At 58.2% G+C, this 12720-nt stretch overlaps 1 protein-coding gene and 1 pseudogene across 1 annotated transcript; both read left to right on the top strand.

Moving 5' to 3' along the window:
• The window catches only part of LOC138102473 (zinc finger and SCAN domain-containing protein 2-like), a 64075-nt pseudogene that overhangs the window by 35815 nt on the left and 15540 nt on the right, over window positions 1-12720 (top strand).
• On the top strand, window positions 5136-11410 carry LOC138102489 (maestro heat-like repeat-containing protein family member 7). The gene is made up of 15 exons (XM_069000186.1): window positions 5136-5247; window positions 5881-5945; window positions 6060-6389; window positions 6573-6721; window positions 6978-7125; window positions 7334-7521; window positions 7604-7741; window positions 7994-8108; window positions 8281-8418; window positions 8659-8835; window positions 9391-9546; window positions 9706-9807; window positions 10187-10289; window positions 10737-10793; window positions 11107-11410. The coding sequence occupies exons 1-15, from the start codon at window positions 5136-5138 to the stop codon at window positions 11226-11228; spliced, it is 2100 nt and encodes a 699-aa protein (XP_068856287.1). The 3' UTR covers window positions 11229-11410.

The raw sequence follows: 12720 nt of genomic DNA, 5'->3' as shown, positions 1-12720 counted from the left end.
GGAGTGACCTTTGGGAAATGGTGCAAAGAACTGATGTGACTGTGATTCATGTTGATGTCCATAGTGACACAGACACTTTAGAGTGACTTTATAACTCTGTTGCAGGCAACCGGGCAAAGATTTCCCAAGCCAGACCGGAGTTCCCTCCAAAGGAGGATCACGAAGGCCTGGCAAAATGTGCACACCAAAAATGTGTGCACCTTGGACAAAAAGCCCCTTACAGGTGGGCTCAAGAGCACGGCATTGCCATGTCACTCGATATGAGTAGAACTAGAATTGCTCAATGCCCCATGTGCCAACATATGTACAAACGCCCGGTGCCAAACATTGTAAAAGGACAGCTGGGGAGAGGAAAATTGCCTGGACCAACTTGGCAAATGGATTACATTGGACCTCTACCCCAGGACCGAGGGTGTAAATATATCTGCCATAGACACATATCCTGGGTATTTGATTGCCCATCCTTGTGAGAAGGCCGCTCAGCACAGCACCATCTGTACTATAGACACAATAATTCTGTATTACGGAATGCCATTACCCAGTCAAACAGATAATGGGTCTCATTTCCAGAACAAATTCATTCAGCAGTACGCTGAGCAGAAAAACATTCAGTGGGGTTTTCACACACCATATTATCCCCAAGCTGTGGGATTACCTGAGCGAATGAATGGGCTGTTGAAAGAGCAGTGGAGAAACCTGGGAGATGGGCACCTGTCCTGGTGGAGAACCCATCTCACTGATGCACTGCACATCCTTAACAATAGGCCCATCAGGGACATGGACACAAAGTCAGGGGACAGCGCTCAGAGTCAAAGTATATCATGATTTGGTCAGAGAAACATGGTCTCTTGACACCTCCCTAAGTAAGGGAAGCTCCCAAAGATGGGGACATGATGAATGGCCACTTGAGAGAGTTCTACAACATTATGGAGTGGCTCCATGGAGCCCTAGCCAGTTGGTGTCAGGGGCCAGAGAACCTGCCTATAATCTGAATTGGATAATAAGACTGCAAGCTGTCTCGGAGATAATAACTAACCAGAGGGCTGCCGCCCCTGACCTTATGGCCGACCAATCCACACAAACGCGGAATGCGATTTTCCAGCATCGCGGGGTTTTAGACTACCGGCAGAAGAAGGAGGAGTTTGCAGGAAAGAAAATGAATCCAACTGTCGCTTACAAATTGATGACAATGGAAAAGTAGGAAAACAGACAACTCGGGAGATGAGAAAATTAGCCCATGTACCAACCCAGACATGGGAATGTTGGGAACCAGATATATTCTTGTGGCTGCCAGGGAGTCTGTGGCTCAAAGGGGCCCTTTCTCCTTTCCCTTTGTGAATGTCTTGGGGTGACCTTATGATGTGTATACCATATCGCTGCCTGTGCCCAGAAATTAATGCTGGGGGGGGGGGGGGGAAGGGGTGGTTGTGCCTTCTCTCAGAGGATATATTTCTAAATTTGGCCAAACCGGAACAGTGCAGCTGCTACCTTCCTGTTTATTCCTTGTTTCTTTCCTTGTATTGTACGACTCATCCAGCACACAGTACAGGGAAGGCAGCTCGCAGCTACACCTCAAGATCCACCAACCCCATATGCAACAACTGCAGAGGCAATCTGACAACCATGATTCATCCTGTAAGTCAGAGGAGCGACTGATGTGCTGAGGCCTGAGCAGCAGGCCTCAGCCGGAGCTGACCTACAAGATGAACCCTGGCCAATCTGTGACTAACACCATCAGTATTATTCAGCTAAAAACAGATGACAAAGATGCTTATGCTAGCTGTTTAATGCCAAACGGGCTGCTTTAGAAACTTTCCCATAATCGTGTACAGTTATCTGCAAGAAATGGATAATTTAAGAAACTTTCCCCAGCTGACATGAATAAAGGTTTGTTTGCAGGGTGTTTGAGGGGAAACCCTCCCAGGCAAGGCCTGGGCACTGGCCAAGCTGTGGCCCCTGCTGGTTGCAAAGTGTGCCATCAGACCCAGGTGTTTCCAGACTAAAAACACAATCAAGTCGCTTGGACTTCCTGATTTGGGCCTCTAAAAGCTGGATCCACATTTGGGGCAAATTTGGAGGCCTCACATACGGGTAGATGCACCCATAGGATTCTCCCAATTGACGGGAAGGGTTCTCCAGCTCCTTGCTGCAAAACGGGGCTCCCCAATGACTGCGGATCTGGATGGTGGCAAGGTATTTAGGCAATTGGTGATGCATCTTTCTAAATCACTCTCCTTTCTCTTGGATAGTAATAATTAGGTGCATTACCTTGCTTATTTTTGCTTGTTGCTAAATCCAAGCCCCTAGTTTTATTGAATGTATCGTTTTACATTTGCGGTTCCTTAATTTCACAGTAAAATAAGAGCATTCTTCCCGGTGCTGTGTCCTTTAAATCGCCTCTGCCCCTTGGCAGAACAACAGGAGGCCCCTGAGGGGCTGGGGTGGTGGGAAGGCCCGAGGAAGTGGCTGTCAGAGGCCATAAGCAGCCTCCAGGCAGCCGCCTCGTTCCTGCCGCCCGGCTGCTCTGGCGCTTCCCCGAAGCATCTCCCAGGCCTGCGGCAGAAGCCCTCAAGGCCGGGCCTCAGCAGGAGGGTGGGGAGCACCCCGAGGTGCCGAGGCTGGGCTGGCTGGGGACAAGGAGGGCGGGGAGCCCTGCTGGGGCACGGCCCCTGGCTGCTGCCAAGAAGGGGCGGTGGGCAGAGGCAGGGCTGGCGGCCAGCCCGGGCCCCCGCGGCTGCCCAGGCCACGGGGCTGTGACCGAGGCCCCCCTGGCACAGAGCTCTGGGCCCGCACAGCTGCTGCCACCATGGGGAGGGCGGCGATGTCTCCTCGAGCAGGGCTGCCGAGTCGCTGCTGCCGAAACAGCTCTGGACGCCACAGAAACAGCACCAGAGCGTGCACAGGAACAGCAGGAGCCCCAATGCCGGCACCAGCTCAACAAGGCATCCGCACCAGCCGGGACGCCAAACGGGGCCATACTGTGGGCACAGCTGCACGTGGCTGGGCAAAAGGCTCCAGCAGAATTGGCCACAATGGCTTCCTCTTGCCTTGCCAGCCTCACAGCGACGCTTGGCAGCTTCAGCTGCAGCCTGTGCCCCTGACTGACTTCAGTGGCCGTGCTTGAGGGCAGACTCGCCTTCCACAGTCAGGCGTCCCAAGGCAGCAGCATTGGTGCCATCGTGAGAGAGAGACTCTGATGGGACACAAGCCCTGCACTGCAGGTGCCATCCCTCTCCTGCATGCAGGCCCCTTAAAGACACGTACATGAGCTTCCAAACTAAATCCTGGACTTGCTTGGAACAAAGGAAGATGCAGCCGGCACTAAAGAAAAGCTGGCAGACGTTCAGGGGTGGAGGGAAGCACTTTGCTGTGTGCAGAGGAGATGGCCCGGTTCACAAGCTCAGGCTTTGCTGCCAGAGGATCCTGCTTTGCTCTTGCTGGAGGCCGTTCCCTACCAGTGCATGGCCCTCCATTGTTCCTGCATCATGGCTGCTGGACCTGTGGCAGCAAGTGTGTCCCAAGTCCATGTGACAGCAGAAAAGGGTGGGACCTGTGTGCTTCCAGCGCCTGTCTTGGCTGCTCCTTCAGGGTGCTGGCACCATCATCAGAGACACAGAACAGCTTCTCCTCCCACAGCTATCCCTATCCTCTGCACTTCCCCAGGTGTCTCCCTTGATGTTCCCTGGGGAACCTCCCTGTTTGTGGCCGTCCATTGCCCTGCTCAGCAGGGACGCAGTTGTGTTTGAATGTGAGCTGCCACAGCCAGACACACAGCAACAGGAATGTTGAATATCAGAGGCTGGGCCAATTCTTTCATTTCCAGAATGCAAGAAAGACAGAAAAGCACAAGGAAACGTCACAGTGTCTCTGTAGAATCTCTTTGCCCTGTGAAACTCAGCAGCTGATGCTGTTCTGGTGCTACTGCTAATCCCTTCCATGAAAAAATTCACTCCAGGAAGGAGCAACATCTCCTGTTGGATACCAAGCGCTGCCCCCAGTCACTCCAGCTGCTCCTGCCAACAGCCCCCTGTAGGAAGGAGCACAGACCCCAATGCACCTTGGCTTTGGCTGCCCTCTGGCAGAGAAGCCCCTGGGGGCACAGGTCTCTGGGGCAGGAGATGGGCACCAGCGCTGCCAGGGCTTGGGGGTGGCAGGTCTGCTTCGGAGGGGACTCTGCCACACCTGCTGATTTCAGCGCTCCCCGGGCCCCAGGGGTCAGAGCAGCATTCGTGCCCTGGCCCACACGTTCCTTGTCTGTGTCACAGCCCCGGCTTTAGGATGGCCACCGGCCGGGACGTGTCCCAAGGAGGCCGTGCCAGCTTCTGTGGAAGAGCCCTTCCCGCGGCGGCTGCGGCGGCAGCCGTGGGGGCTCCTGGTGCTGCCCCGAGCCCACAGAGCAGGGGAGCGTTTGCTTATGGCTGGAGCCGATGCTAAAATTCCTGTTGGGCTGCCTTAGACACTTGGGGCAGGGCATTCCTTCCAACCTGGGCCACTTGGGGTGGGCTGGGGGTGGCCCCAGGGCAGGTGGCAGCGTGTGCAAGGGCCCTTTGTGACATGGTGCAGCACGGTCACCGTGGGGTGGAACGGGACAGGGTGTCCCAGGGCCCTTTGTGACACGTGCTGACATAGGGGCTGGCGGCGACGCGGCCACGCCACAGTGCTCGGAGCACGCGACGGGACAGGACGGGACAGAGCGGTGCCGTGAGGAGCCCCCGCACAGCGCACTCGTTCCTCGCTGACCCGGAGCTTTTCCGAGGCGTTATTCCTGCAGGTGACCTCGAGGCCAGACCACAGGACTTGGTGACCTGTGGCCTTCTCGAGGCTTCTCTTTTGCAGGTGCCCTCAAGGGCAGACCGTGGGACTTGGTGCCCCGGAGCTTTTCCGAGGCATCTCCCATCCCTGTGGCCGGTGCCCTCAAGGCCAGACCCTTGGCTTTGCTGACCACAATCCTTGACGAGGAGTCTCCTGTCCTTGTGGCAGGAGCCCTCTGAGACCAGGGTGCAGGACTTGCTGTCCTGTAGCCTTCCTGAGGCTTCTCTGCTGCTGGTGCCTTCAAGGCACAAGTGCAGGACTTGTTCACTCAGAGCTTTCCCCAGGCATCTCTCTTGAAGGTGCCCTCGAGGCCAGACTGCGGCATGGCGGGCAGATTCCGTGGCCTGTTCAAAGTGTTCAGGGGGAAAAAAGGCCCTGGAGCTGCCCCAGCACAACAGCCTGAAGAGCTGGAGCAGTTCCAGCCACGGCAGGACAGTGAGTGACAGAGCTGGGCCACAGGGCTGATGGCGGCAGCCAGCTTGGCACCATCCCATCCCATCCCATCCCATCCCATCCCATCCCATCCCATCCCATCCCATCCCATCCCATCCCATCCCATCCCATCCCATCCCATCGCGTCCCATCGCGTCCCATCGCGTCCCGTTCCATCCCATCCCATCCCTTCCCATCCCATCCCATCCCATCCCATCCCATCCCATCCCATCCCATCCCATCCCATCCCATCCCATCCCATCCCATCCCATCCCATCCCATCCCATCCCATCCCATCCCATCCCATCCCATTGCATCCCATCGCGTCCCATCGCGTCCCATCGCGTCCCATCCCTTCCCATCCCATCCCATCCCATCCCATCCCATCCCATCCCATCCCATCCCATCCCATCCCATCCCATCCCATCCCATCCCATCCCATCCCATCCCATCCCATCCCTGGAGAACAGGCCCATGGATAGGACGGAAGAGGGGCCAGGCCAGACCCCCTGCAGCAGTCATGTTCCATCCCCTGGGCATCCCGGGGCTGTCCCTGCCTGGGGAGCGCAGGGCTGGGCTGCGTTCTCCGGCCTCTCCCGCAGCCCCTCAGCTCTGGCTGCGCTCGCTCTTTGCCAGATGCAGCCCTGGACCGGACACAAAAGAAGGACCGTGCCCATGGCCGCTTCCGGAGAACAGTGCAGGTACCTGCAGCCATCCCCACCTGGGCTGGGCCTGCTGTCGCTGCTCAGCCGAGCACCGCTCCTGGAGCACCCCTTGGAACATCCCTCTCTTCCCTGTCCTTTGTTCTCCTGCAGATGTTCCGGAAGTTCATGTGCATCCGGCGTGGAAAGACCAGCACCAAAGCAACTGAGGGCACAGCTGAGCCTGACTCTGGGCTGACCAAGCTCCAGGCAGAGCCTGGTGTCAGCACAGATATCACTGCACCCTCAGAAGACTCTGACAGTCCAATGAATGATCACACGGCGAAGACTCTCATGGCAGGGACTGAGGACATGGCCATCACAAACACCGACACCGGAGAGACTCAGGGCATCCCAAATACTGACACTATGCCCATTCCCACTGGGATTCATGCTCCCAAACTGGGTTATTTCAAGGAGAGTGCTGATTCTTCTCAGCAGCAGGTAAGCAGCCTGGGGCCAGGGCTGGACACTCCAAGGATCTTGTGCCCCCTCAAGCCACAGCTGCTGGGCCCCCTCAGCCTTTGAGACCAGAGCAGTGAGTCGAGAAGGGAAGCATTTCTTGGGGGCAGCTGGGGAAGTTGCTCCCTTGGACAGTGCTCCAAGTCTTCCCCATGCCTCCTCCAGGTGCCAGCCATGGTGAGGAACATTCACCAGAGACTCGGGTCCCATGTCACTGTGGATCCCAGGCTGCCCATTAACGTTCTGAGGCTGGCTGAAGAGCACCCCGCTGATGTGGTGCTGACCCTCCTGCGCTGTGCCCCATCGTGCGACAGGTACGGGGCCCAGCTGCCTTGAGAGCTCAGGGCTCACCAGCCCTTAGGGCCCATTGCCCTGTGCCGCCTGTCCAATGGGGTCTGCCAGACAGGCGGAGAGCTCCAGGACCCTCAGGCCCCTCTGTTTCCTGAGCCTGCTGCCATGCTCCCTCCCTGCCCCTCAGGGCACCGGGGCTCTGTCACCTGGGCCCCCACAGCTGCACAGGGCATGGTACTGTGACTGAGACGCCCCTGACTTAGAGCTCTGATCCCACAGAGCTGCCACAATGATGTGGAGACTCATAGGCTTGTCAGGCAGCACACTGGAGAAGGTGCTGCCAACACTGCTCTGTGTGATGGAGGACTGGCCTCTGCACAGCATGTCCACCTCTGATGGGGACAACAAGGACATTTTTGCCCTGGCTGTGAGTTTCTGGAACTGGCCTTTGCTTGCCCCCAAGCTGCCGCTCCAGCAGCTCTCCATCCTCTCCCTGCCTCAGGTGCTGGGCTGAAACCTGAGCTAGGGGCAGGCTCAGGGGGAACCAGGCCCGGTGCTCCCCCTGCGTCTCCCCTCAGGCCCTGCCACATGGACAGCTCAGCACTGAGCGCTGTCTTGGGCTGCTTCTTTTTCAGGCAACTCTGGCACTGTGGGTGATTGTCCAGGTGCCTCGGTGCCACGAGGCAATGAACCTTTACTCCTCCCGCATCTTTGTGGCTCTGCTCTCCCATGTTGTCATCACCACACAGCAGATGCCAGAGGAAGTTGATCGCTTCTGGAGAGCGTGCCGGGAGGAACACCGCCTTCCCACCAACTCCAACAGGTCCCAGTCCTCCTGTCCTTCCCATGCCCTTGTGGCCAGCGCCAGTGCTCCCAGTGTGACCTGGGCTTTGTTCTGCACACAGGTTTGCAGTGCAGGCCATGAAGGCTCTGCTCTGTCGACTGCGCTGTGACAATGAGGTGGTGGCTATGGAGCGCAAGCGTGGCTGGGACACGCTGCTGTGTGCTGACACCCAGCACTATGCAGTGGGTCTGCTGGCCAGGTGAGACCCCCTTCTCCCCACTGCCCCCGGCACTTGTGCCCTGTGCCCGAGGTGCCCCACACAGCCCCTGTGGCCATGGGCCAGAGGGCCTGGTCAATGAGGGATGGCCAAGGGCACTGGAAAAGGCTGGAGAAGGGTGCTCAGGAGCAGCCACCTCCCAGAGCACCCACATCCCCTGCACCTCTGTGAGTCAGTCCTGGGAGATGTTTGCCCCCCCAGCTCACAGCCTTGATGCCTTTTTCCCTCTGCCAGAGAGATGCGCCGGGTCTCCCTCCCCATGTGTTCTGGGATTGCACTCCTCCTGCTTGGGCTGCTGAGCAGGAAGGAGCCAGGCTGGGATCTGCCCTTCCTGGCATTCCTTGTGGAGGTGAGCCTGACGGCCAGCGCTGCCTCGCTGAGCTGCCTCCCGCCTCTCTGCCCTCTCGTAGCCGCAGCTGCCTGGGACGGTGCCCGCGCCCTGCGCTGCTGCCTGGGCCCAGCCCTGGGCGGTTCCGGGCTCCTGCCGGCCGGCTCCCCTGTCACTGCCCTGTGCCTTTCAGGTCCTCGAGTGCCTGGACTTGAGGGAATGCGGTGACAGTGTCCTGGAGATCATGTCCAGGTACCTGCTGAGCGAGTGCAGGCAGAGATGTCGCCTGGCACTCAGAGGCCTCGTGGTGCTCAGCAAGGATCCCGCAATGGTGAGAAGGCGGCAGCGGCTGAAGCTGCGCTGGGGAAAGCAGTCACATGGGCTTGGCTGGGCTTCAGGAGCTGAGGCAGCTGCTCCCAGCTCTCCTGCCTCCCGGCTCAGCTGCCCCAGTGCTTTGGGACAGGCCTTTGGCCTCTGGGCCCTGCGGCAGCAGGGTGGGCTTGCAGGGCCAGGGTGGTGTAGGCAGTGCAGCCGTTCATGGCTTCACAGCACAGCCTTGTGTTCCACACAGGCCAGAAGGATGGGCAGCCTGTCCCAACGGCTTGTGGAGCTGCTGGGCGATGAAGATGGAGAGGTGGTCAGGATGTCCCTCTCTGTGTTCATGAATGTGCTCGAGAACAAAGACATCCTGGTATCCAGCACCACCGCCCCGAAACTGGCTGAGGCGCTCCTGCCACTCTTTGAAAATGTAAGGCTCTGTGCCCCCAGCCATAGGCACTGGGTGCTGCCCAGAAATTTTGTGCCTTTTGCATTTTCAGGCCTTTGCCTAGGTGGGCCTGGAGTAGTTTGATGCCTTTTCCTGGTCTTAAAATCAAGAGTCAAACATGGTTAGAAGGGAGAAAGGGCTTTTACCTCTGTATTTATTATAAGGATCCTTAGGTGCACCACGCCCACGTGGAATGGGCCGAAATGCGCCCCGCAATGCACACACACGATAGATTGGGTATAACATTATAGATCTTACTAATTAGCATAGCTATCAAAGATTCCCCAGTGAGAGGCTCAATTGAGCCCCCCTCCCTAAGGAACCTTCCCCCTCGATGGCCCTATCTTAGTTTACAAAATGTGTTCTGGAGAGGACCTTGGTGTCTGCGGTTTCTAAGATGTTTAGTCTCCTAGCTTAACAAAATAAGTCTAAGAATGTAGGCCAAAAACCACTAAGAATATAAAAAGGTATATAAACGGGGTATGAAAGAAAAGGCAAAAAATCATCATGGCATCAAGTTGGTTTCCTTTCCTCCAGGACAATAGCCATGTGCAGCTGCTCTCCATTCACCTCTTCTCCAAGGTGATGGAGTTGGTAGTGGATGAGGGAAAAAAGCCCCTGAAGACGATTGTGAACCAGAGCCTTTACCCACTTATAATCTACTGGGATGATGAGAACTGGCGTGTGGCAAAGGTAAGGTTTTGTGTGATGCTGCTGCATCCCTGGGAGGGGGCTCGGCTGCCTCCAGCCCTGGCACCTCCCAGGCTGCAGCCTCCTCCCAGCCTTGGCACAGGGACACGGGTCCTGTGCCCTGGGCCGTGGTGCCATCTCTGGGTCTCTGCTGCTCTCCAGGCTTCTCGCGAAACATTGATTTGTGCAGCCAAGTTCCTGAAGAGGAGAGATCTCGAGCAGCTGCTCAAGAAGGACCAGAGGTTGAAGTTTGCCAAGCTCCTGGTAAGGACTGCCTGGAAGCCCAAGCTGAGCCTGGAGAAGCCCCCTGCCCCTGGTACCCAGTGTGTGGGGTTGGCTGCGGTGCTGCACCAGGGGCGCCAGCCTGCGCCCCACACGCCGCTCCCTTGCCTGGGCTCTTCTCCAGGCTCCTGTGGCCCCGAGCCGGCTGCCGATGGAGCCCCGGCCCCGCTGGGCCGTGGCGCGGGGCGGCACCGCGGCTCCCCGGGCAGCAGCCGGCCCTCGGCCCCCTCCAGAGCCCGGCGCCAGCGGCTGCTGGCCGGGCCTCGGGGCCGTGCGGGCAGGGGAGGCCAGGGCTGGGCGCAGAGAGCCCGGCCAAGGGGCTGAGCCCGCGCCAACCCTTCCCTCCTGGCGCTCTCTGCAGCTGGCAGAGGACAGGAGCCGAGCGGCCGAGCGCCTGCACCAGGCCCTGCCGTTCGTGGACAGCCCACAGCAGTCCCTGCGAGAGGCGGCCGTCAGGTTCATCGGTGAGCCACGAGCCCGGGGCCCCTCCCCGCCCCGCCGCAGCTCGGCCCCGGCCCCGGCTGCTGCCCCGGCAGCGGCATCCGGGCCCGGGGCCGTGGAGCCCCGCCTGCCCTCGGGGCCGCTGCCGCCCTCTCGCAGCCGTGCCCGGGGCCGTGGAGCCCCGCCTGCCCTCGGGGCCGCTGCCGCCCTCTCGCAGCCGTGCCCGGGGCCGTGGAGCCCCGCCTGCCCTCGGGGCCGCTGCCGCCCTCTCGCAGCCGGGCCCGGGGCCGTGCAGCCCCGCCTGCCCTCGGGGCCGCTGCCGCCCTCTCGCAGCCGTGCCCTCGGGCGTCAGGATGCGGCACGGGCCCGGGCTGAGCCCTGCCGGGGCAGGAGAGCGAGTGGCCACGGGGCTGGCAGCGCCGCTGCGAGGGAGCTGTGCCGCGGGGCCGTGACCGCCTCTGTGCTCCCAGGGACTGCCAGGGTGTTCTTGAGGGGGCAGAAGGAAGAGCTCCAGGTCCTCAGTGAGGGTGAGTGAGGGCAGCGGGCTGTCAGCGGGGGCTGGCGGGGGGAGCTGCAATGCCTGGCTCGGGAGCTGCAATCCCTGCCCTGGCTGTGGGGGGCTTTGCTCCATGTGTGGACTCGGGGTGACGTGGGCAGAGCACAGAGAGGTTTCAGGGACACGGTGGGGAGCTTCATGGCCAGCACCTTCTGGCTGATCTCCTTGGCCCCTGCTGTCTTCTGGCCATGGCAGGAGCTGGGCGAGATGGCCCTGGCAGGAAGGTCTGCTTGGATTCCCGCAGATCCAGGCTCTGACCGTGGCTCTGTTCCTGTCTCTTCCAGCCCTTCAAGCCCTGAGGAGAGACGACAGCCCTTCCCAGACAAACATCGTAGTTCAGGAAATATTCAACAAAAGAGCTGCAGAACTACGTTCATCTGCTGGCTCAGAACCAGAGTCCCTTTAAGATGTCCAGATATCCTGGAAGATGAGACCATCTGGAGACAGAGTAGAGCAGCTGGAGCTCCAGGCACAGCTGATGCTGGTCACAGCTGAGCCTGTGGAAAGCTCCCATAGCTTCTGCCCTCTCCCTCCCTTTTGACAGCTCCATCCCTCCAGCCCTCAGACCCTGCCCATCCCCTTTTTTCCTCCCAGCTCATCCCCTTTGCTTCGCCTCCTATTAATAAACAGTTTGGCTTCTTCACTTGACCTGCATCTCTGCGGTGCTGAAGCGGCGCAAAACCTGAGCCCTGGGACACACAGGCCCCTCCTGCCGCTCTCTTCCGTGCTATTACTGCAACCCTAGGGTATATCACCGTGTCCTGCAGCTGTAGGGAGGAGGAGAGAAGATCCAGCAGGCAGGAATTGTGCAGCAAGATTGATTTATTGAATTATTTTACAAACTCTTTCATAGACTTTTTTCTTCATAGTCTAATTGGACAAAGGATCAGCCACCCCTTGGCGTGATTGGCTAAAATCCTAAAGCATCCATTGTCAAAATATTTTTCTACTGTACTATAAACAAGACTTTTCAAAGCTGCAGGTGTTTGGTTGTTTACATAACTCTGCTGCCTCTTCTGTGAGAGAGAAAAGTCTCTCACGGGCTTAGAAAATAGCAAGAAAATCCTTGCTAGCAGCATTTTTGTATCCACACCATGCCATGTTTTGTGCAGAGACACAGAGGAACGAGGGCAGCTCAGGCTGGAAAGGTCCCTGTCCTGAAGGTCCAGTTCCACAACACTGTGGAGTCAGAGGTCTTGCTGAGCACCCTGATAGGCCCTGGATTTTAGAACAGCCAACAGGAGTATGCTCTGGAGGCAGCTGTGAGGGATTCCGTGGCAAGCCTCCACGGAGGGCAAAGGAGCTTGGAATGCTGGAAGCTTTCAAGAGCAGCTTCCTGAAAGCACAGCAGTGCTCCATCCCTGCACGGGATCAGGAAGAGGGCAGAAGCAGAGACCATCCGGGCTTAACAGTGGCCTCTGGGTGTTTGCCTACGAGCAAACGAAGCAGCAGCACAGTGGCCGAGACTCGGACGCGCGACCATCCCGGTGTCCGGAGCGCTGTCAGGCAGTGTTGGGATCCTGGGGGCGGTTCTGGTCTCCACAAGTGTGGAATCGCAGCCCCTGCTGATGCCTTGAGAGGCCACCTAAAAACAGAGGCTAGACCAGAATAAGGGAATAAAGGTAGGTATTTATTTGCAAGGCCTTCAAAGGTACACCCAGGGTAGCCAGAGGCTACTGCCAAGAGGGACCCCAAGATGGACAACAGGTCAGGAGTTCTTCACAGTTTTGTAAGTTTGGTTCATTTGCATATGTGCCAGTTTGGCCAAATTTAGAAATATATCCTCTGAGAGAAGGCACAACCACCCCTCCCCTGAACCTGGTTCAGGAAAAAATAAGTTTTCCTCAAAGGAAAGTGAAGGAGATAAAAACTATTTATTTAACAAACACACGGGAAAA

Source organism: Aphelocoma coerulescens, unplaced genomic scaffold (assembly GCF_041296385.1).
Source record: "Aphelocoma coerulescens isolate FSJ_1873_10779 unplaced genomic scaffold, UR_Acoe_1.0 HiC_scaffold_77, whole genome shotgun sequence".
Lineage (NCBI taxonomy): Eukaryota > Metazoa > Chordata > Aves > Passeriformes > Corvidae > Aphelocoma > Aphelocoma coerulescens.
Note: the sequence above shows the minus strand (reverse complement) of the source record. Positions and strands in the feature narration are given on the sequence as shown.